Genomic DNA, 22246 nt, shown 5'->3' with positions numbered 1-22246 from the left:
TGCTGCAGGACTGAGGTCATCACGTCCCGGAGTCTTTTGATGTGCAATCGCTATCGGGCCAAACGGGGGCGTTGTCGCAGCAACAACAGCGCTAGTCCATATTGGGTGAGTATTGGCGCCTTGTCGCCTCAGGCCGTCTCTACCTCTGGATCTTTTCCCGTCTTCAATGGGGAGAAGACAACTTGGGTTACTGACGCCAAACATGGTTGCAGCTTTCGGGTTTAGGTCCTTCCGGGCTGGGCGACAAATCCTTTCCTCTCCATCTACGCTATTTGCTACCAGGCAATCCTGCGCTCCCGCTGTACGGCCATATTCGACCTCCGATCACCTCCCGAAAATCGCGGACACGTCAGTATGGACGGCGATGATTCCTAGGTTTCTTCGGACTCGCCCGCGCAGAGATCCCTCAAAGGAGAAATCCAAGGAGTGGAATCCTGCTACTTTCTACATTATTATCTTTACTCTGATCGGCTCGCAGGCCATTCGCATGATCACGTTGAAGAACGGCTATGCGGCGTATACTCGGTCGACCGATGCGAAAATTGAACTTCTGCGAGAGGTGATTGCGCGCACGAAGAATGGGGAGAAGGTCGATGTGGAGAAGTTGCTTGGGACGGGCGATGAGGCGAAGGAGAGAGAGTGGGATGATGGTATGTTGGCTGCTGTACAGCATTTTACATGGTTTGAGCTATAGTGTCTGACTTGTCCTTTCCACTGCTAGTGTTGCGCGAGATCGAGGCAGAAGATTCGTTATGGCATCAGAAAGCTAGCGAGTCCAAATCTGAGGAATCCAAGACCGACAAGACCGAGAGAGCGCCCACGAAACCCGCACCCGCACAGCCTACACAAGAGAAGGTCTCTGAGACTACCAATACGGGGTCGACACGGAAGCTCAGATTCTACTGAGGGGTTTCATCACTAGTGTTCTTCAAGAGCAGCTTCTTCTGAGCTTGGGACCTATTGATGACCACGGCACTCAGTGTCAACCAATATCCGACTGGTCTTTCGACTCCGACGGGGCCACGTCCGCATCTTCCCTTGGGTTCTTTAACCAAGACTCGCGTGTATTAGCGGGATATATCCTTTGGATATGAATGTATCACCACCTGTACAGGGGATTTGTCCTCACGTCAAATTCCGATACCCATTTGCCTGCCCATTTGCAAATCCACTTCATGTATATAGTCTCCCACTGGGATATACAGACGAACCTCACAGCCTCAAATCTATATCAGATGAGCCTAGAGCTAAAATTGAAATTGCTCCACATTTAGGGACTGTCTATACTGCACATGACCTTGACAGGAATAATATCACAAAATAGAAGCGTAAACCTTGTCTGGACTCACTGAGTCCACCAAAAGTAAAGTTGAAAACGAACACCGGAACCATCCCAGATGATATATATGATTCTGTATGATGTATAAAACCCGTCACCACAGTCTGGGTCCTCTATTGCAACCCACACACCCATCTTTCCAAATCTATCCGCTGTTGATACAATGCACATACACAACACACAACGCACAGCACACACAAGATGGTCACAGATCTCGAAATAACCAAAAAAGACGAGAAATGATGCAAGACTTGGCCTCCCCCAGATTCACCCCACGCCCCAAAAGTAAGAATAGGAGAAGGGCAATGAGGAGGGCAAGATCCGAGGCAAATGTGAGAAAGATCTCATGCCAAACCAAGGAAAAGAGAAAAAGAAAGGCCGAAAGAAAGTAAGTATCGCTATCAAAGAAGAAAACAACTCAAATCCAAGGTTTGTGGCATAAGGCTCTAGCAGCCACTCGTCCTTACTGCTTCGATCCCTGCATGATTTTAGGCCACTGGTCAGGCCGAGGAGCCTGCACACGACCAATGTTCTGGTCCAAGTCCAGAATGAGCTTCAGCGCGTTCCGTGACCGGAGGTAAGGCAGAGGCGCCTTAGCCTCCCGGCCACCAACGCCAGGCTCGACATGGCCGGTCGGGGTAACGTCTTCGCGGGTGCCGGGCATGGGAAGCATCTTCTGCAGGACTTCGTAGGCGGCTAGTGTGAAACCGAACTGCGGGGAGGAACGCAGGATACGGGCGGGACCGCCCTTGAAGAAAGCTTGCAGGCCTTCTTCCTTCCAGACGGTCGCGGCGCAGTGGCGGAGGCCAGTGTACTTGGTGTCGCCCTTGCGGGCTTCAACCTGCAGACGGGTCTTGATCACGTCGCAGGGTGTTGTCAGGTAGGCGGCGGGCATACCGGCGATGGCACCTGCTGTCAGGAGCTGGACGACTCCAAGCTTGTTTGTATGGGTTTCGCCGAAGAAGTCGGACTTCAGGTGAGCGTATGTGGGGAAGTAGATGGCCGAGAAGGGAACTGTATGGTGAAGGAGGTTAGAAATGGATTTGAGGGTGTGGATTGGGGGTATCGGCTTACCATCACGGAGGAGACAGGCGGTGGCGCCCTTGTACAGACCCATCAGACCCAGGTTCTTGACGATCCAGAGGGCTGAGCGGCGAGGAGCACCCTCGACATTCTTTGCGATTTCACCCTGGACCTGCAGACGAATCTTGACAATCTCAAGAGGGTTGGTGAAGACCTAGAGTGAATTAGCCTTGGTCGCTTTCAACACGGGTATGTGTACTTACCACTTGGCAAGCACCGGCAGTACCACCAGCCAGAATCTCATGTGCGTATTTGATGCGGTGGGTGTCCTTGTCGGTGAAGTGTCCACGAACAAGGTCGTTGACGGTCAGCTTAATAGCCTTCTCAGGAGCCACACCAATCAACTGAGGAATGACACCAGAGTACAGGCCTGTGAAACCCTCGTTGCGGATAACCTTCCTGGCGCAATCGATGGAGTTGTTGTACAGTCTCTCACCAGGGCGAGAAGAGCGCTGATTCTGCATACGGGTCTTGACCAGATCAATAGGGTAAACCATGAAGGCACCAAAAGCACCAGCAATACTTCCCAAAGCGAAGTGGTGCACCGACTCCAAAACGCCGTGCAGGACAGACTTGGTCTTCTCAACGGCTTCGTGTCCGGCGGTGATGGCCTGACCAGCCACAGCCACGGGGAAACGCCATGAAGCATCAATAACCTTGGCGAAGTCCTTTTGCGACAGACGGCCGGACGGCGCATCGAGACCCGCGAAGTGGAACAGGATATCGGCCTCCATAGGGGTGAACAGGGAGAAGCGGGTGACGCGAGAAGCCTCGTTCAGGAAATCAGAGCGGGTGATCTTGCCATCGGTGCTCTTCCTGGTGGCCTCGCGGACGACCATGTCGATGATGTCCATCTCGCGCATGACGTTCTGGAAGGCACGCACATTGGCGTAGGAGATGCGGTTGCTAGTCGAGATGTTGCACAGGGTAGGGAGGTTCTCCAGCACATGATCGGACAGCTTGTGTTTTGAGGTCTCGAGAATGATGCGCTGGAAGTCCTCGGGCTTGATGAAGCCATCACCGTCCTTGTCGAACGTGTGGAAGGCTTGACGGATGCGCTCACCCTGCAGACCGCGCAGCATCTGGGCGAATTGGGGGTAGGTCATGTCATGGCGGGTCTTGGAGCGGCCACCGTACAGCGAAGCCCATTCTGAGTTCCAGTCAAAGGGGATGCTCTCGGCACTCTTGTTCAGGTTGTACAGGCCCTGCACAGTCTCGAACTTGACGGCACCGGTGCCATCGATGTCGAAGAGTCGGAAGGCGATCTCGTACTCGGCATCGGGCTTCGCGAGTATGTTTTCAAATGTGGCCCAGTCGTTGAAGTTCAGCTTGCCGGTTCTCCGTCGGTCTGCCACGTTGAAGAGGATACCGTATTGTTCGCGCTTGATCTTGTGCTATTTTGGGACACAATCAATCAACAATTGCTCTAGGTTTGATCTGGTCCATACTCACATAATCCTCCTGCTTGGGGGCGACGGCATTAATGAAGTTGTCCTCATCCATGAACAGCTCGCCATTCTCGTCCTTCTGCGCATGACGAATGAAGTTCGAGCGCGCTTGGTGGGACAGGTGAGGCGCCTCTGTGCTGCCCAGGAATTGTTCCTTCACGGCTTCCTTGACACTAGCCATTTTGTGTCACAATCCTAAGAGAGTCCCAAAAGTTCACAAACACACAAAACTGGGGGAAGGGAGAGAGAGTGGAGAAGGGGAGGGTTGACTCAAAAGGAATGAATAATACAGGACTCCGCCGAGAGCTGACTCCAATCTTTCTTTCTTTTTTTTAAAAAAAAGGTTTTAATTCTTCTCGGATTGATTTAATATGATACAGTACTTTAATCACCCGGGAGTGTTGGAAGTTGTACCTGAAGCCCACGCGGATCGAATTTTCACCAGGGCCTGCTATTTACCCGGGGGGAGATCGGTCTTGGAACCGAATCACAGTTACCGACATCCCTCTGGAGCACAGATCTCCGCATTACTGGCCCTACCGGGACAACGTATTAAGGAACAATAAGGAACGGGGTTGCCACGCGTTATAATGGAACACATTCTGATTGTTCGAGAATATTGGTACCCTGACGTTTGCCACCACGTTAACTGGAGCCATATTCGGGGGGCGAAAACAAACAGTCAGCTTTCCAAGTGACGGGTTCGCAGGGGGAAACCGGGATATGTCGCACGTCACATGGTCTTTCGGACCGGTGAGTATCTTGTGCGGAGAGTTGGAGACTGCAGGTCTTCCCAAGCCACCCGGGCTCACTCGGCTCCAACTCCGCTATGTCTTCTCCGCAGCTTCCCTATACCTGCCTAGTATATCTGTACAGTCTATTGCTGTCTTTAAGTTTACATGAAATTTGGCCATTATAATATCAAGTGCACTATTTTAAGACCCTTCACTATCTTGTATAGCCAAGATGGTATGATCGCATAGACTTACCTATTCGAGTAATCCCCATATTCCCCAGTGCACGTCCATCACAGCTTGCAATTACCAAACTCAATTGCTGTTGGAGCGAGCTTTGTATGGACAGCAGGGTAGCATATAGGTTAGAGCTTGTATTTGAGGATGTCTATCTATGTTGGAGTAAGCTCTGGGGCGAAGTACTGTAAGTTACCCGATGTCGCAACTCTCACCCCTCACGTGTACATATTACTCCATGTTTCGACTTTGGAGATCTCCTCACCGGGAACCTAGATTGTCAGGTGGCCTTAGGCAGCCAGTCTAACCGAGAGTGTGGATGCCCTAGAAAGCGATCACTTTAGGTCGCGCTAGTAGAAACAATTGGCCGAGAACCCTGTCTGTTACAGAGCTGACAGCCCACAAGCTAAATTAAGCTATAGAGTTATAATATTAACTTTTTTCTATCCTATGCCGGGGGAGATAAGTAGTTCATCAGAGCCTAAATTCCATTGCAGGTTAAGCTGATGTTTACCACAGTCCAACAACCGCCTCATGTTGTTTGACCAAGAATCATTAGATTGTGGGGCCAACTTTATCAATCATTGGATCGAATCACACGAAAAATGGTCCGGGAATATAGATCTTGGTTGTAGAACTCTACATTGATGCGGTCACCCACTGTATATTGTTAGTATTCAATTGGGACTGGAGTCAGGCGACCTTAAAGCAATATATACTCCAGTATGAGCTGTCCTATCCATGTCGTATCTTTGTAGTAGCATGCTCGGTCTTGTTTGAAAAACTCAGGTGTGGATGAGGCGAAGAGCCATAAACATGTAGAATGAGGCATCTGAAAAAAGGCGGGGAGTGTGTAGTATACGCTTGCAAATTGGATGACTTAATCTGCTATGTTTTACTACCTATTCTTAAAGGCAAAATATGAGGGCGACCTATATCATACTGAGATTAGTGAAATGCCGGTGAGGCTACCTAGGCATATTTGAGAAAAGAATGATACTCCAACACCTCGCTATCCTGACACATTGATGCATGGTATACGTAATTCCAGCTCCTGTCTCGAGTGGCTTCATGTCTACTTGCGGAATTGTACTATCGGGAAATTTATGACATGTTGTCCATTACAGTAGGGGAGTTTCCTATTACCGCCAAAACGCCAGTGACAGTGAGTCCAGTATAAGATCCCTGCGATTGACGCTTTCTTCGACATGACCCGTGAATAGCCAAGTAAAAGGAGAAAAAGAAGAAAAAGGCATAAAAAGACTTATGCTAGGCTCTCCTGCGTTGTTTTCATAAGCTTGCAGTTTCGCACGCTCTGCCCTGCTTTCAATGCCCTGAAGTACAGCAAGTTAGCGTTGGAACTACTGAACATCTTGCCGAGTGGCGTACCGAGCACCTCAGGGCTGAGTAGACTGACTGGGTCCCTGGAGTCTAGTCAAATGCCTGCCCGTGACCATCTTTCCCGAAATATTAGGATCGTCGTTTGTTTAACTCGTTTAAGCTCATCGACGTAGGAACTCATCGTATCCGCATCGTATCCCCCTATCGTATTTCGATCGTATAGATAGGCCGAGGCCATCCTCAATCTCTGTACCCTCTCGTCATGTGAAGAAAAGGAAGTATAGGGATGGGTGTGCTTGAGTATTTAGATCAAACCACCGCGTTTGAAGCCATCGACATGTCTGCTTGCCCATTTTACGAGTTTCTCACCGTTTGAAATGTCCGTCATGCTATTGTTCGCCCTAGCCATAGCTGGCATTTTTGGACAAATTGGTTCACATGCAACTCCTGCAGGTCCATCAGCTTGTTCCAACATTACCTCGCATTTGGGATCGTCAAAGGTCGTCAACAGTGAGCTCAATCTGAAATATATCAACAGCACTGAGTATTACAATACTCTGCAAGATGCTTACAAACCATCCTGCATTGTTTACCCCAAGTCTTCTCAAGATGTCTCCGTGGCTCTTCAGGCTATCCGAGCAGCGGACAGTCGCTTCGCAATCAAGGCCGGCGGCCACAACCCAAACACCTTCTATTCATCCGTCGACGATGGCGTCCTTATCGACTTGAGCAGCCTCAACGCAAAGTCATACGACCCAGACACCACGCTGGCTACATATGGGCCAGGTGGTACATTTGGCGACTTATATGACTACTTCGTGCGATACGGCCGCACGGTAGTCGGCGCTAGACTTGCCGGTGTTGGCACTGGCCTGGCACTGGGTGGTGGCATGAGCTATCTCTCGCCCCAGTATGGAATGGCCTGCGATTCATTCCGGGAACTGGAAATTGTTCTACCGGACGGTGAAATTGTAACGGCATCTAACACCTCTAACCCCGATCTCTTCTTTGCATCCCGAGGAGGTGGCGGCAATGCATACGGCGTTGTGACAAAGTATACAGTGCAGAGTCGCCCAGCTGGCCAATTCTTCGCCGGAAACATTATCTACGCCTTCCAGGAGAAAGATACCGTCCTCGAGGCAATCAGCAACTTCATCCAATACAACAACGACCCTAAAGCAAGCATCATCGGCACATACGAGAAACTGCCCACCCCAGACCTGAACCTAAACCTAGACGAAGCTATCATCATGTTCCTCGTCTACGATGGCCAGGACTCTGGTAGTGCATTCGCAAACTTCACCAGCATACCCTACTTGATCAACACGCTTAACATCAAGACCTACCCAGACGTAGCCAATATGCCAATCCCATATTCCACCGAGATCTCCCGAGGCGCCAACATCTTCCGAGTCGGAGTTCACCGCGCCGACACCGACGAGTACAGAACAGCCGTGGACAAATGGCGCGACTGGGGCGAGTCAAACAAAGGCAAATACCTCCTCCTCTCACTGGACTTCCAGCCCGTCCCCAAGAGCTTGACAGATGCCAGCAAGGCACAGGGGGGAAACGCCATGCAGATGCCCGACGGCCCCTGGTTTTGGTTGAACTATTTGATTACCACACCGCCGTTGATGAGTGGGCCTGATTATGATGCTGTCCAGTCTAGCTTCCGGGATATGGTTGCTTCGACTACTAATGCTGAGGGTCTGCCATTGTTTATTAATGATGCCAGCCATGACCAGAATCCGCTTTCGACTTTTTCGACTTATGCCAAGTTGCAGGAGATCAAGAAGAAGTATGATCCGGATAACTTCTTTGCTGACAGGACTGGCGGTTGGTCGTTTGCTTAGAGATGGTATGTCTATATGAGGATAATGTTTGATTAATACATTTTTCTACATCTTGCTGTAGTCGAATTGGCCTACTGTATAGCATGCGAGCTGCTATCATAAGCGCGTATTTTGATTATGGGCAGCCAGACTTCTTCTGTACGCTACCTGTTTTGCAGGCCTCCAAAACGCTCCGTTTGATGCGGCGAAGTGATTTTGAGACGAGTCACATAGATCCACCCGCGGAATGTCAGCTTGCGATGACCTCAGTATAAATTTACAGTATTTCCCGCTGCCCTCATTTTCCTTCTCTCTCCACCTCTCCAGCTACACAGCTGATTTCCTACATCACCCTCAGCTTCTGAAGGTCACATATCAGCGCCGTGGCAAACAACGGCGGCCATTTGCTTTGTCCGACCTGGATTTCTAAAACAATTCTGAGGTTCAGTGAGTGTTCATCCCTCCATAAGGCCGTGGTCCATCCCACTTTCTGGTTGTTGGACTAATTCAATCCTACTGAGAGAGCATCACCAAAGATCGTGAGTGGTTCGGTGATGATTACACACCCTTCAAACCCTTCATCACGGCTATGATCGGTGGGTGGATCGAAGCCATTGGGGCCGGAAGTGTCGAGCTCCCCACAAAGACCGGCCTGAATTCAAACGGCATCATCCGCTTAGAGAACGTACTAAACACCCCAAAAGCGTTATGCAACATTATAGGGGCCCTATTCTGGAAGACTATAACGTTACAACCAATTTTCGGTCTCAGATGGCCCTGATGCCATTACGTCCTCCATTCTGGTCAACCCGTAGCATACTTCAAGCCTCTAAACGACGGCTGCCGCCTCATGGACGTCCAGCTGAGCGACACCACAGTCGGTCCCTCTGTTGGAAATTTGGAGTTTGAACTAGGTGTTTCGTATATGATTCACGCCTTCTGGCCCGCGGAGGAGCGGCAAAGATTTGAAAGCACCATATCTTTCACACCAGCTGAGAAGGCCTGGGTCAAGAAGCACTTCGGAAATGAATTCAAATTTCTCCAACCCTACGGATTGAGCATCTATAAGGACGGAGACCGCGAGGAAGCTCGGGCGATTGTGCAAACCTTGATGAGAAATGACGACAGCGATTAATCCGCGACTTCAAACCCAGGTTGATCGACGTGAAGTGTCGAGATGTCCCGACAGGAATTGCGCCTATTGGGAATGCAAAACTCACAAGGCGGTACTTCCGCTCCACGGTTCAGGTATTCTTACCCATTCTTGCTATGAACAACCACGCCATGAGTAGCACCCGGTATACCAGACTGCCATTGATATCTTTCTACCCACAAATCTGTCTCTTGGTTAATGAGAAACTCACACGACATCCTCGGATGTTGCTGCACGCGTTTGAGCTTTTAGCCACTAGCTTGAAATCTAATCATGCCTATGATCTTGCACTTAATCAGCAGTCGGACTGGGCACATAAGTAGTATAGATTAAGGATCATCACAGCAAAACGTTCAAATCCAACCCCAAGACCTAGTGTGAAATCATGCATCTTTAGCTCCCATGCTAAGCATGGGGGTGGGGTTAACCATTTTAAGCAGACTATTGCAGGTTCAATAAATATCGCCACTCAATATGTGGCCCTGAAAATGTCACAAATGTCTTGCAGAAGACTACTTTGTCGCAGAAGTCGTTCTGGGAGTTTCAATTATACTGTCTGTTTCAGTGGCCTTTGGCTTCGGACTTTTTGTAAATTGTTCATAGTACAACCCTTAAGACGCCCTTAAACTAGATTTAAAGATGAGACAGTAAATTGAAGCAGATCTGATCATTACTTGGGGACGAAAGCACTGAAGAGTATAGACCTTGGGCCTAGCCTTTACTACTCCTTATTATCCATAATGCAGAAACAAATGATACTGTTCTCCGTCAATAGAAAACCCATTTCCGTCACCAATAATCAACATTTACTACACCTGGCTTTGTTCTTTTTCAGATTTGTTGACTTGCACAAGCCGCTGGGTGGCTGTCTCAGTCTTGTGGAATCGCCAGGGCTTGATTTTCCGCTCAAACAGTTCATCTAACTCAGCAGCGGATCGCCTAGATTTAAAAGAAAATGTTAGCCAAGCAAGAATATTTCATCGGTGCTATGTTCAAGCCCTTACCCAACAGTCTCAGGAATTAGGAACCACATGCCAACAACGAACGGAAGGCCAACGCCTGCATAAAACCACCCTGTCTTCAAGTTCCAGTTCCATTTGTTGGCATTTGTCATGTATGGAACAAGGACGTTCATCACAACACCAGCGACACAAGTTACTGCCGCTCCAAAACCAGCAGTATAAGGCCTGAGGCGCTGGGATGATATTTCTCCAATATATCCCCAACCAGTCGCACCATTGGTAGCCAATCCGCAATCTGAGCATATCATGTTACTAGCAGCTCTTCGAAATCAATAGGGTGTACTTACTCCATAAGCAGGCAAACATTATAAAGATGTATGTCGATGCCTTCACCCGAGGACAGACCCCAACGATACCAATACCCACACATGACACCCAGCAGAGTGTAGTCCCCGAGCAGGCGAGTACTCTCCTTCCCAAGCGGTCGGCAACCGTGATTATGACGATCACCGTTGCAATTTGGATCGAGGTTGTAATAACCTTGATCTTGAAAGGGTCGGCTAGTCCAGCCTGTTGGAAGAAATAGGTACCAAATGTCCCGAAGAGACTAAGTCCGATCAACTGCTGGGTGAGGTTGGTCCAGCAGGAAATCACAGTGCGGAGACCATTTGTGCCCTGGAAAATCCCGTACCACTTCTCTCGGCGCTGCTCGGCAGCAACTGCGTTCTCATGCTCGATGGCCATAGCCAACACTTGATACTGCCGCTCCAAGTCATAGTTGGGTACTCCACGATTGAGCTTGAGGAGTTCCTTCTTGGCTTGGTCGACCTTACCGGCATTCACGCACCAAGCAGGAGATTCTGGGACAAAGATATAGATCAAAAACATGATCCCAACCTGAGCCCACTGGGTATAGATCGGTGTCAGGTAGTCGGTTGGATCTGATTTCGATAGATGTTGGAGAGCGATTTGGGCAAAGAACGAACCCAAGGACCACCAGAAACTGTAGCACATCAACAAGCCTCCACGAATACGAACAGGTGCAACTTCTGAGATGTATGTTGGTACAGTCGATTGTAGACATCCCACTCCAATCCCAGCCAAGAGCTTCCCTACTAGCCAGACTTGCCATGACCTCGCAAGACTCTCGGCAAGCACACTCCCCACTATAATTACCCAGTATGTGTACATTGCAGCCTTTCTACCATATCTACTGGAGAGAAATGGTAGTGTTGTCATACCAATGATCTGGCCGCAGGACATGATCGAGCTCCAGCCACTTAGTATAGGCGATGCGAGGATATGCTTTCCCTTTTTATCGACGGTGGTGGCAAAGCGGGCGACAAATCCGGCATTGGCAATGATACTGGCGTTGATTCTAGAAGAAATGTCATGTCAGACATAGCAATATCAAAGTCAAGCTCACGAACCCTGACTCACCCAATCTGGTACCCATCGGTTGCCGCACTGAAGGCCATTGCAAAACACACGAGTGTGCAGATCTTGAACGTTTTGATTGTCTCCAAAATGCCCAGCTTTTCATACCCAGTGACTCCTTGACCCTTGGTCGCGGCATCAAAAGTTAGGTCAGACTTCTTGAATCCCTCATCTGCGACGATCTCGTCATGTTGCACCGAAGCCCTCTTTTCGGTAAAATCCTTCTGTGGTCCCATGTTGAATGATGGTTGCCGGGAACCTGTGAAATACTATAATCCCAGACGAGTAGAAGAAGTACGTGGGAGTCTAGGGTTTTTAAACCTAGGGCTTTGGCTAGGCTAGTGTTTGACAAGTCCGGTCACCACATGATCTATACAATGAATCCCAGCCACTGGCCTCAATCTCGGTTTTCATTATCCTGAACTAAATTGTTATATTTTCACTCTCAACTAATATATATTATGTTCCTTAAAGCCTTTGCGGAGTACCCCGGAGTATCAAAACTTTGTGGATACTGTCAAACTCCAATCCCCGCAAGTTCCCCAGTCGCCCGGACCCTTAGCAAAGTAAGATAATTACCCAATAATAAATCTCTAGACTAGCATAGCTTTCCAAGATAGCCGATGAACCAGTAAGAGGCGAGTTCCAGATCACTTTTGCCTTTGCTACTGGTGTCGTAGACGACTCAATAGCCGGCGGCACTACTAAGCCAAAAGGAACTCGGTTTGTGGGGATTGGCTTTTTTGCCCCCTAAAAATCGAGTGAAAGGGTCTCACTATAGGGACAAGGGCATCAGTAAACTATACCTCTTAAGGGATAATTCACGACCCTTAGCGTTCCCGGAGGTTTGTGTCGCCACAAGGTCTAGCGCCACAAGGTCTAGCCCCAATGGGTGGGTGAATGGTGCATATCGGGATAAATAATGCTATCGAACAGAGTGCCAACAAGCAGTTTACCCATTCCCTCAATTTTGCTAGCAGATTTACGTTACGGCAAGGTACTGATCTTTTTTACCCTTGCTCCTTAGGTACTGACTTTCGAGATGATGGATGATAACTAAGGATGACGCTTTGAGATACGATATTTGAGGTGATATTTGAGATATTAATCCAGTGCCTACTAATCACGCTTTTTGCGTCGCTCATTGAATGACTGCTTTAGGTAATAAGCAGACTTTTTAGGAGTCCTGACAAGTGTATCGTACTCGACATGTGTGATACCATAGCGCGCGCCATACCCAGCGGACCATTCTGGGGATATCAGTCATAAGAAAAAACAAGTGGCGGAAGAATTGAACATACCAAAGTTATCCATGAAACTCCATGCGCAGTAGCCTTGTACTATGATACCATCCTCATAAATGGCCCGCGAGATAGCATCCAGGTAAAGGCCAAAATATCGTATCCGGAAAGTGTCGTTTACTGATTCCTCGAGGGTCATCTGGCTTTCGCCTGGACAAGGACAGCCATTTTCTGTAATGACGATTGGAAGGTGGTAACGATCCCAGACCCAGTTCAGAAGCTTTCGAAACCCATCTGGGGCAACGCGAAGCCACGACATGCCAGAAACAGGTCCAAGCATCTTTCCTTCATTATTTGTGGCGACTTCCTCCACATTCCCCGTGCAGTCATCCTCAGCAGGTGGATCTGAAAGAGCACGAGCAAACTTAGTGGAATAGTGATTCATCCCATAGTAGGCATTGATTGGCGCTGTCTCTCGGAGAAGTCTCATCTCCTCAGTGGAGAACTCTGGTAGCCGAGGGCCAAGTCGGGCACGCATTTGGGAAGGGTAGTCTTTGCCCAGGAAGACGGGGTCTGCGAACCAGCCGATGTAGAATTCCAGTCTGCGTTGGGCAGCAGATTTATGCTCCTCGCTATTTGCGTCCCATGGCTCGTAGAAGTGGCCATTCAGCACGATCGTTATAGACCCATTCTGAACAGGTTGGAACTCTGTCGCATAGATCTTCACGACAGCTGCATGGGAAATAACAATAGTATGGCCCACCCGCCATGGCTCTGTCCGCGTGTCATGACCAGTAGCAGCACTATGGCCAGGAGCAAGCACGCCGCTGTGGTGACCGAAGATTGAGATAATGTACGGCTCGTTGTAGGTAACCCACTTCTTGACACGATCACCAAAGCGAGAGAAGCACAGCCGGGCAAATTGCTCAAAATCAGCCTTGAATTCAGCTGTGTTCAAGAAAGCGCCATATCGATTATAGAGCTCCTGCGGGGCATCCCAGTGGTATAGAGTGATAATTGGCTCAATATTCCGGGCCAACAGGCAATCAATGAGCCTGTTGTAGAATGAGATCCCGTCTTCGTTAACCGGGTCATTACGTCCACCCAAGGGGATCACACGAGACCAAGCAATGGAGAGTCGATACACATCCACCCCATAGGAGGCCATCAAGTCCACGTCTTCGGACATGCGATTGTAATGATCACAAGCCACATCGCCATTTTCTCCATTGGTACGGGACGGTTCGAGGTGACTGAACGTGTCCCAGATAGATTTGCCTTTGCCGTCCTGGGAGGCACCGCCTTCGATCTGATATGCGGCAGTGGCCGCGCCCCAGAAGAAATCAGGAGGCAGAGGTAGCTCTTCCACCTCGTGAGGCTCGCTAACCCATTCTTCGTTGTCGGTTTGGAGGACAGTGTCCTTCGCCTGGAACATGTTCACATTCATTTTGAGATTGGAAATACTTCAGCAGGTAATCCGAGAAGATGTGGCGTCTTTAGGAATATGCATTGATCCGGAGACATGTCGGTTAAAAAGACGGTATTTTGATAGAACTGCGGCCGGCCTTTGAGCGCGGCATCTGAAGTGTGCCCTCCTGCTGACCTCGGGGTAATTCATGTCCCCAATGGCAGGTCTTCGCCTTTTCATCGCACCGACTCGGTACATTATCACACCGAGGAAGCCATTGGATAGTCCTCTTTAGATTTAGGCAAATCTTCCTCATCATTCCCTTCAAGCCACCGCGGTGCCACTACCAGCCGCATCGTGCAAAAGCAAGACCATCCGACCAGCACTTTCAGAATGAAGGATTCCCTACAGTCTCAACAGGTTGACTCGGTGGCTGTCAAGACCACAGGCCATAGCGGGGAAGAAACACAATGGCGCTGTGATCGAATCGCCGCTCCCTGGGGCCCTACTACGTCTGGACCGGATGCAGAATGGCTGTTTCGCAAAGAATTTGAAGTACAAACTTGCGTGCAGGCCAGGCTTTCTATCACTGCCCAGGGAGTCTATGAGGCGGAGATCAATGGCCGTCGTGTTGGAGACCACTTCATGGCCCCGGGATGGACAGCCTATGACGGCAGACTACAATACCAGACATACGATGTCACATCACTGCTGTCCGTAGGGAGGAATTGTATTGGAGTTCGTGTTGCTGAAGGCTGGTTTTGTGGACGTATTGGCTTTGAAGGTGGTCACCGGAACATCTGGGGACCTCATCCAGCCTTGATAGGCCAGCTCGAAATCTACTATCCCAACGCCATTGTTGAAACCATACCTACAGACAGTACTTGGTTGGTGACAAAAGGCCCTATCCAACGGGCAGAGATTTATAACGGAGAAAAATACGACGCGACTCTCGAGGTCCCGTACTGGTCGACTATTGCGCCTGAAGGGGCTACGAAAAGTGCTCATGATTGGGTGCCCGTTCTTTGCATGTCTCCTTTGCCGGCGCAAATCGAGATCGTGACTGGAATTGGAGAGCCAGTAAGGCGCACTGAAACTATCAAGCCACTTCAGTATATCCTGTCCCCGTCGGGAAAATCAATCATCGACTTTGGTCAGAACCTGGTTGGATACATCAGACTGAGAAACATCCAAGGTTGCCGCGGCCACAAGATCACCTTATCTCACGCTGAAGTTTTGGAAGATCAAGAGCTTTGCACCAGGCCACTTCGTCAATGTGATTCTGTCGACGAATATACTCTGAAAGGTGATGAGAACGGCGAGAGCTATGAGCCAAGATTCACGTTCCACGGATTTCGATATGCCCAGATCGACGGGTGGGCAGGCGACTTCAGTTTGATGGACTCAGCCGAGGCGGTTGTATGTCATACAGATATGAAAGAAGCCGGCTCGTTCTCATGTTCCGACGAGTTGCTCAATCAGCTATATCAAAATATCCGTTGGGGAATGAAGGGGAACTTCCTCGCTGTGCCAACCGACTGTCCTCAGCGAGACGAGCGATTGGGCTGGTCTGGGGACCTCGCTCTCTTTGCTCCAACAGCAGTTTTGTTATTCCACTGTTTCGACTTTCTCAGGAACTGGCTTATCGATGTTTGGCACGACCAACAGGCTCTGGATGGTGTCCCCGCCATGGTCACCCCCAATGCTACACTCCCAGATCTAGTTTGGTGTCGCCGAAAGCCTTGCGCCATATGGCATGATGTTACAATTCTGGCACCGTGGGCCCTTTACGAAGAGACGGGCAGTGTTGAGATTCTTGAACAACAGTACGAGAGCATGACAACTTGGATGAAGATACTACCCAGAAACAGGGAAGGTTGCACTCATCTATGGGATACTAGTATCTTCCAGCTTGGGGTAAGATATCTAGGCAGCATCCGTCACACTTATTTATCTCAGTTGCTAATACGATACTCTAGGACTGGTTAGATCCGGATGCTCCAGCTGACGCACCCTGGAAGGGCAAGACTGACGCACAACTCGTGGCAAACGCATTTTTGATTCACAGCTTAGAACTTATGGCCCAAATCGCTGATCTTCTCCACAAAGATGAAGACAGGCTGAGTTATGAAAAAGAGTCTCGAGCGGCCAAGAAAGAATTCCAAGAGGAATATGTGACCACTAACGGCCGCCTTGTATCCGACAGCCAGGCAGCCTACTCCATCGCGATCTGTTTCGGTCTCTTGACACCCACACAACAGGAGCGAGCTGGGAGTCGCCTGGTCTATCTTGTGAAGAAGAACAACTTTCGAATCGGCACAGGGTTTGCCGGAACACCATTCCTGTGCGAAGCCCTTGTCTTGACAGGGCATATTCAAGTCGCTTATGCAATGCTTCTTGAAAAGACGTGTCCTTCCTGGTTATACCCAGTGACCATGGGGGCTACTACTATGTGGGAACGGTGGGATAGCATGCTGCCAGACGGGAGAGTCAATCCTGGAGAAATGACTTCTTTTAATCATTATGCATTTGGCGCGATCGCCAAGTTTCTGTTTGATAGAGTCGCGGGTTTACAGAGGACCGGACCTGGTTGGAAGAAGTGCCGCATCGCGCCGTGCATAGGCGCTGAACTCTCGGGGGCCTCGGCTTCCCATGAGACTCCCATGGGCCTTGTTTCCTGTTCGTGGAAGACGTCGAATTTGTCTGAGAAGCAAAGCAGCCTAGAGTTGAAAGTCACTGTCCCACATGGCATGGCCTGTGAGATTATTCTGCCAAAGGGGTCGGGAGAGCTGCAGAAGACTGTTGGCTCTGGAGAGTGGACATTTGAGACAATCTTTGTACGAGACTATGAGTGGCCTCTCAAGCCTTTACCTCCAAAATCATGAGCAGAGAGGTGTGCTAGGTAGTCTATTTTTAGTTTACTTTATTCAATCGCTTTACTTTTCAATATCTTATCCTAGAGCTAGAGCTCCATTGTATAGATTCAAATGAATGCTATTGCTAATTCACGAGATATTGTCCGTCATAACTCTATACGAGAATTGATGCGCGGATGTGGGGGCCACATTTTCAACTAACAGTATTCTGCAATATGGCTGCCTTCGCAATCCATTCTCCCGAATGTTTCGGTATCCGTAGAAATAAAGGTTAAAGAATAGAGACAATGTAATGCTAGCAAAGATTTGGGAAGTGATACTAGAAAAGTAAATAACGCGAAGCTTGCTACTCTCCAAACCCTCCATCATCGATAACAGCTAGAGGCCAGGCAATTTCAGACTGCACAGACGTGTCCAAATACTCTGCGGCAAGATTGACCAAGATCTTTCCCCAGCCTTCCATCCACCAAGCCTTATCCATGACATGTAGAAGTGCCCCGTAGTGAGCGAGCGTCACTAAAGATCTCGGTTCTTTTATCAGTACTAGATCCAGGTATTCGGAATCTATTATAGCAGGCCAGGCTAGAATTGGGCTCTGGTTCTCGCTAGCGACACAGGCGTCAAAAACATGAAGGAGATGCTTGATAGATCTTAGTACGACCTCCCGTACGCCATCCTGACATTGAGACTGGCCGTCATCTGCCTGTTGTTCAAACAATGCTTTTAATTGAGCATGAACTTCATGGACTTGCTTTGATCTTTGGCGCTGTTGTCCACACCGTGTCAACTTCAACAAGAGCCTCAGATCACCCTGCTCGATCCACGGCCGAGCATTTTCTACAATTGATGCAGTCCCACGGACTAACTTGAAGACCTCAATCACTTCGTTCACATTTGTGGATCCAAATACTAAATTCAGACCTTGGTAAGCAAAGGAAAAACTGCTGATAAGAAGGGAGCAGGCGAAGAGGGCGTGACAGTTCGTCGATGTCATGTGACTTAGAAGCGGCGCACAGAGAGACAATGCGAGGCTGTGATGTTGTATTGCGACTTCAGTATATCTTTGGCGAGAATCAGGAGATTTCCGAGATAGATGTATTGCCGAGATAGCAAGTATACTGTGCATGACAAACGGGTAGTTCAGTCCCTTGTGAGGAACATGTGTCTGAAAAACTTCAATCAGGGCCTCGTTCTGTGCCAGCGATAGAGCTATCGCCGTATGCCAATGATGCAAAAGTTTGAGTTCGCCCAGGGGCAGGATGGCTGCGCTTCCATTACTCTGCGGGGCTGTCGTGGAGCCCCAAAGGGGAAGATGCTCAGGATGAGAACTGTTGAATGTGCACGAGAGGTATTTTTTCTGGCAAGGACCACAACAGGGGCGGGCCTCATCGCATTTGATCCGGCGCTTCTTGCACTGGGCGCAGCCGTGATGGGATTTCGCATGCGAGCGCCGCAACGGCATGGTTATCAGACGCAATACTCGAGCTGAGGTGTGTGCAGGTGAAGACCCCCGCAAAGCAATGACTCAGCGGCATGGATCACAGCTTGGCATATATTTAAAATAGCCTTGTCTTTGGCAATATGTACAGTACAATTCCTAATAAATCAAGAAACCTTTGCGACTGGTCCAATGATTAGCGATGCTGGTCACTGTGATGATGCGGGCATGTCACGCTGCCGGGGCATCACCTGGTAATTCTGCAATTTTACTAAAAATCTTCATTCGATCGTCCCAATTAGAGTCAGTAGAGGAACAGGGTGTGTTCCTTGTGCAGTTGGTTGCAGGGCACATCAAGCACATTGGCCTGTCACAGAGTCCCGAACGCCCATCACAGTGCACTAGACCCCGATACGTCCCGTGGACAATATTATTGGCCGATAGAAGGAAGCTTTCCAAGTATAGAAACCAAAGTGTGATGAGGTGGTGATTCATGCGTCGTGCATGAAGTGGGCGCTTACGGCCCCTATGTTCCCCTCTCGAGTATATAGGCGCCGCATCCTCCCCAGGGGCATTCAATTTGCATGTTTGAGATTTTTGCTATTTTCGCTTCTTCTATTTTCGTCTCGCGCTTCGACTTGGCTGGCCCAATCGAGTTTCTTCATCTACACTGCTCCTTGCACGTCAATAATCTGTTTCCTCTCCTTGCATTCCTACCTGGGACATCTTTGTTGATCAAAGTCTCCCTGTGAACACAAGAAAACATAACGTCATCGGTCTTTATATTCCTTGAAATACTATCTTCCTCTTCAACTTTATCTTCAGCTTCAACCTTTGTGGATTCTATACCATCATAATGCTTGCCACCGGTGCCCGCTCCATGAAGCCAAAGCTTTCCTTGAGTATCTCTGCTGCCCAGAATACTACACGGCCAACACTGTCGCTCAAGTCACCAAGTGGTCTTCCTCGTACACCTGCCTCGCCTATCTCCGCGGCGAGCCCGACCACCATGAGGTTCTCAACTCTACAAGTGCCAAGCTATTCATACACAAATTCTTGCTCCTCAAAGAGCATTCTCAAGAAGCAGTGCGACTCTCGCTCAGGAGCTGTTGACAAGCGCATCCAATTCAAAGTCACACCAACTGTCCACTGCGTAACGCCTATTGAGAATCCGGATGAGTACTACGGCAAACACACGAAGATGACTCGTGAAGAACGACGGTGGACGGTCCGACAGTGAAATTAGCGTGAGCTTTTGTATCACTAATGACCGCCTATGACTGGATTGATGGTGATCAGCTGGATAGCTATGGATGATCTGGGCGCTGTCTGTTGCTGCAATGGCGCTGCGCTTCGGCGCTCTGGGTCTCTCGTTGATCAAAACCCCTCGCATACTTGACAATTTCTTTACGTGCAACAGTGGCGGTCGATACAGAGAATCCTGTATCAAAATGTACATCTGGCCTGGTATTCGAGACTGTTCACCGGGGAGGCAGCGGTGCCTTCCGCGCGTCTCGCTCGTCCAGAGTGTTCTCAATACTCTCTGCGACAGCTCCGACTACTTGGGTGCACCATTGCTGCACATCCTGTTGCTGAGGGGAGACTAATGTATCAGTGTTTTGGGAGAGGATTATGTTTTATGACGTTATGATGGGAACTGGATCGAAGATTTTGACATGAGTATTGCTGTTTTTTAACTTAGTCATTCGTTACTATGAATATATCGGTGTCCGTCGGATACCTCTATACCGACAGATTGAGGATAAGTGTATAAGTTTGCCAAAAAAAAGTCCTGATCAACAGTAATCCGTAGATCAATAAAATACCGCATTGGTGACCACCTTAGGGCTTCATTCGAGGGCTTCTCCGGTCCGTGCGGGTCCGATCTTTTTCGCCCCTGGCGCCGCTCATCAAGTCAAGCACCCCAGCAATGCTATTCCCAGCGACTCCCGTCGCAGCCCTGCACAGATCAGCAGTAAGCGTCTCAAGGAGATGTCAGACCTGCTGCCGCGGCTTGCTCACGTTGGCGATCGAAACATCATGGTAAGCTGAGGCGCTCACCTAACCCGAAAAGAAAAGACATGAAGCTAACTGCGCGCCAACAACAGTGATGACACGTCGGTAGCGGTCGTCGAGAAAACAAAGAAAGCAGCAGGAGACGCGGCCAAGATTCATTTCCTGGAAAATATCACTGCTGACACCCGCGCGCATCGAGGCATCCATCCTATCATTGCCCTCGAATCACATCAGGAACATCTCGCAAATCTCGTACAAAAAGCGCTCAAATATCTACCAGAGTCGAAGACTGGTGATGGACTTAAGCTAGCGGATGGGTCGCGTCGCCGCATACCTGACTTTATATCCGCTACAAGAGGCCCCGGTATGCGGTCTAATCTATCCGTCGGTCTTGATACTGGGAAGGCATTGTCTGTCGCATGGCAGATCCCCATGGTCGGTGTGCACCATATGCAGGCACATTTATTAACGCCCCGACTTGTTTCATGCATGGAGAATGAGAAAGAGACCAGCACCGAAACACAACTACCAACACCAACCATGGCGCCCGAATTCCCTTTTCTATCCATCCTCGTGTCCGGGGGCCATACGATCTTGGTCCACTCCACCGGCCTCACGGAGCATAAGATCATAGCAATAAGCGAGGATATAGCCATTGGAGAGGCGCTGGACAAATCAGCACGAGACATCCTGCCCGCGGAGCTATTGCAAGAAGCAAAAAGCACCATGTACGGCAAGACGCTAGAGCAATTCGTTTTCCCCGGAGGGAAAGCCGATTTCAGCGATTACAGAGCCCCGGAAACCCGCGGCCAAGAATTGACTACTCGCCAAAACAAATGGGGGTGGTATATCACCACGCCATTTGCGAATACGCGGACGCTACAGTTCAGCTTTTCTTCGGTGTCGAGCATGGTTGGGAAGATCATTCAGAAGAAAGATGGCGAGATGTCCACCGAAGAACGGGTTGATCTTGGCCGGGAAGCCATGCGCGTGTCTTTCGAGCATCTTGCTTCGCGGACTGTTATGGCTCTTGAGATGCTTCGGCCGCGTGGTACCGCTGACAGGGATCAGGTCAAGACGCTTGTTGTCAGCGGTGGCGTTGCGGCGAATCGGTTCCTCATGGGGGTTCTTCGGTCCTTTTTGGATGTGCGCGGATTCCAGGATATCAAGGTTGTCGCGCCGCCTGTTAAATTGTGTACTGATAATGCGGCTATGATTGGGTGGGCTGGGATTGAGATGTTCGAGGCTGGGTGGCGCTCTGATTTAAGCGGTCGTCCTGTGCGAAAGTGGTCTCTTGATCCGCAAGCTGATGATGGAGGAATCCTCGGTCCTGCTGGTTGGTACCGGGTGTGATTATTGTTATAGGATGTCTGTGTATATTAGTGATACCCGTGAACCTCTTGTGTAATAGCGTTGCGTTATGTAAGATAGGGCAAGCCCAATACCATTTCCATGTCTATACCTACCCTTCGAATTCCTGGACTGTAACTGAATATATTTTTGCAGGAGCGATTGTGCTTTATCGACATGTAAGACCCGGAATTTCAGAGACGCCAATGCCATGTAACCTCCATCTCATCACCCATGAATCCTCCTCCACAGTAGGGTATCGATGATGCGCCGTTGTAACCTATAAAAATGAACCAAGCTCGCGAACCGGCCGACTGTGTGACACAAAAATGCGAGAAAAAGAAGACGCAA

At 49.4% G+C, this 22246-nt stretch overlaps 10 protein-coding genes across 10 annotated transcripts; 6 read left to right on the top strand and 4 right to left on the bottom strand.

Moving 5' to 3' along the window:
- Window positions 1–202: 202 nt before the first annotated feature.
- PENARI_c002G05529 (DUF5321 domain-containing protein) lies at window positions 203–906 on the top strand (the record flags this gene model as incomplete). Its single annotated transcript, XM_022627522.1, has 2 exons — window positions 203–650; window positions 722–906. The coding sequence occupies 2 exons, from the start codon at window positions 203–205 to the stop codon at window positions 904–906; spliced, it is 633 nt and encodes a 210-aa protein (XP_022492998.1).
- Window positions 907–1802: 896 nt separating this feature from the next.
- PENARI_c002G06407 (citrin) lies at window positions 1803–4051 on the bottom strand (the record flags this gene model as incomplete). The annotated part of the gene is made up of 4 exons (XM_022627569.1): window positions 1803–2353; window positions 2414–2576; window positions 2626–3816; window positions 3875–4051. 4 exons carry the CDS (start codon window positions 4049–4051, stop codon window positions 1803–1805), a joined length of 2082 nt encoding a protein of 693 aa, XP_022492978.1.
- A 2508-nt stretch (window positions 4052–6559) lies between these two features.
- On the top strand, window positions 6560–8035 carry PENARI_c002G09704 (FAD-binding oxidoreductase; the record flags this gene model as incomplete). The annotated part of the gene is made up of 1 exon (XM_022627812.1): window positions 6560–8035. One exon carries the CDS (start codon window positions 6560–6562, stop codon window positions 8033–8035), a length of 1476 nt encoding a protein of 491 aa, XP_022492253.1.
- A 117-nt stretch (window positions 8036–8152) lies between these two features.
- PENARI_c002G04155 (uncharacterized protein) lies at window positions 8153–9149 on the top strand (the record flags this gene model as incomplete). Its single annotated transcript, XM_022627421.1, has 3 exons — window positions 8153–8173; window positions 8538–8699; window positions 8841–9149. The coding sequence occupies 3 exons, from the start codon at window positions 8153–8155 to the stop codon at window positions 9147–9149; spliced, it is 492 nt and encodes a 163-aa protein (XP_022492913.1).
- An 827-nt stretch (window positions 9150–9976) lies between these two features.
- Window positions 9977–11802, bottom strand: PENARI_c002G01263 (putative MFS alpha-glucoside transporter; the record flags this gene model as incomplete). Its single annotated transcript, XM_022627218.1, has 5 exons — window positions 9977–10106; window positions 10172–10424; window positions 10477–11295; window positions 11371–11507; window positions 11570–11802. The coding sequence occupies 5 exons, from the start codon at window positions 11800–11802 to the stop codon at window positions 9977–9979; spliced, it is 1572 nt and encodes a 523-aa protein (XP_022492418.1).
- Window positions 11803–12685: 883 nt separating this feature from the next.
- On the bottom strand, window positions 12686–14254 carry PENARI_c002G03207 (glycoside hydrolase family 1 protein; the record flags this gene model as incomplete). Its single annotated transcript, XM_022627351.1, has 2 exons — window positions 12686–12816; window positions 12868–14254. The coding sequence occupies 2 exons, from the start codon at window positions 14252–14254 to the stop codon at window positions 12686–12688; spliced, it is 1518 nt and encodes a 505-aa protein (XP_022493012.1).
- Window positions 14255–14608: 354 nt separating this feature from the next.
- On the top strand, window positions 14609–17100 carry PENARI_c002G01419 (alpha-L-rhamnosidase; the record flags this gene model as incomplete). The annotated part of the gene is made up of 2 exons (XM_022627227.1): window positions 14609–16132; window positions 16195–17100. The coding sequence occupies 2 exons, from the start codon at window positions 14609–14611 to the stop codon at window positions 17098–17100; spliced, it is 2430 nt and encodes an 809-aa protein (XP_022492943.1).
- A 337-nt stretch (window positions 17101–17437) lies between these two features.
- Window positions 17438–18553, bottom strand: PENARI_c002G08995 (Zn(II)2Cys6 transcription factor domain-containing protein; the record flags this gene model as incomplete). The annotated part of the gene is made up of 1 exon (XM_022627771.1): window positions 17438–18553. The coding sequence occupies one exon, from the start codon at window positions 18551–18553 to the stop codon at window positions 17438–17440; it is 1116 nt and encodes a 371-aa protein (XP_022492634.1).
- An 832-nt stretch (window positions 18554–19385) lies between these two features.
- Window positions 19386–20136, top strand: PENARI_c002G07018 (uncharacterized protein; the record flags this gene model as incomplete). Its single annotated transcript, XM_022627614.1, has 2 exons — window positions 19386–19757; window positions 19837–20136. The coding sequence occupies 2 exons, from the start codon at window positions 19386–19388 to the stop codon at window positions 20134–20136; spliced, it is 672 nt and encodes a 223-aa protein (XP_022492708.1).
- Window positions 20137–20459: 323 nt separating this feature from the next.
- Window positions 20460–21898, top strand: PENARI_c002G02904 (N(6)-L-threonylcarbamoyladenine synthase family protein; the record flags this gene model as incomplete). The annotated part of the gene is made up of 2 exons (XM_022627331.1): window positions 20460–20572; window positions 20638–21898. The coding sequence occupies 2 exons, from the start codon at window positions 20460–20462 to the stop codon at window positions 21896–21898; spliced, it is 1374 nt and encodes a 457-aa protein (XP_022492667.1).
- Window positions 21899–22246: the final 348 nt, after the last annotated feature.

Source organism: Penicillium arizonense (genome assembly GCF_001773325.1).
Source record: "Penicillium arizonense strain CBS 141311 chromosome Unknown PENARI_contig002, whole genome shotgun sequence".
Classification (NCBI taxonomy): Eukaryota; Fungi; Ascomycota; class Eurotiomycetes; order Eurotiales; family Aspergillaceae; genus Penicillium; species Penicillium arizonense.
The sequence above is the reverse complement of the archived record's forward strand: the minus strand, read 5'-3'. Positions and strand labels throughout refer to the sequence as shown.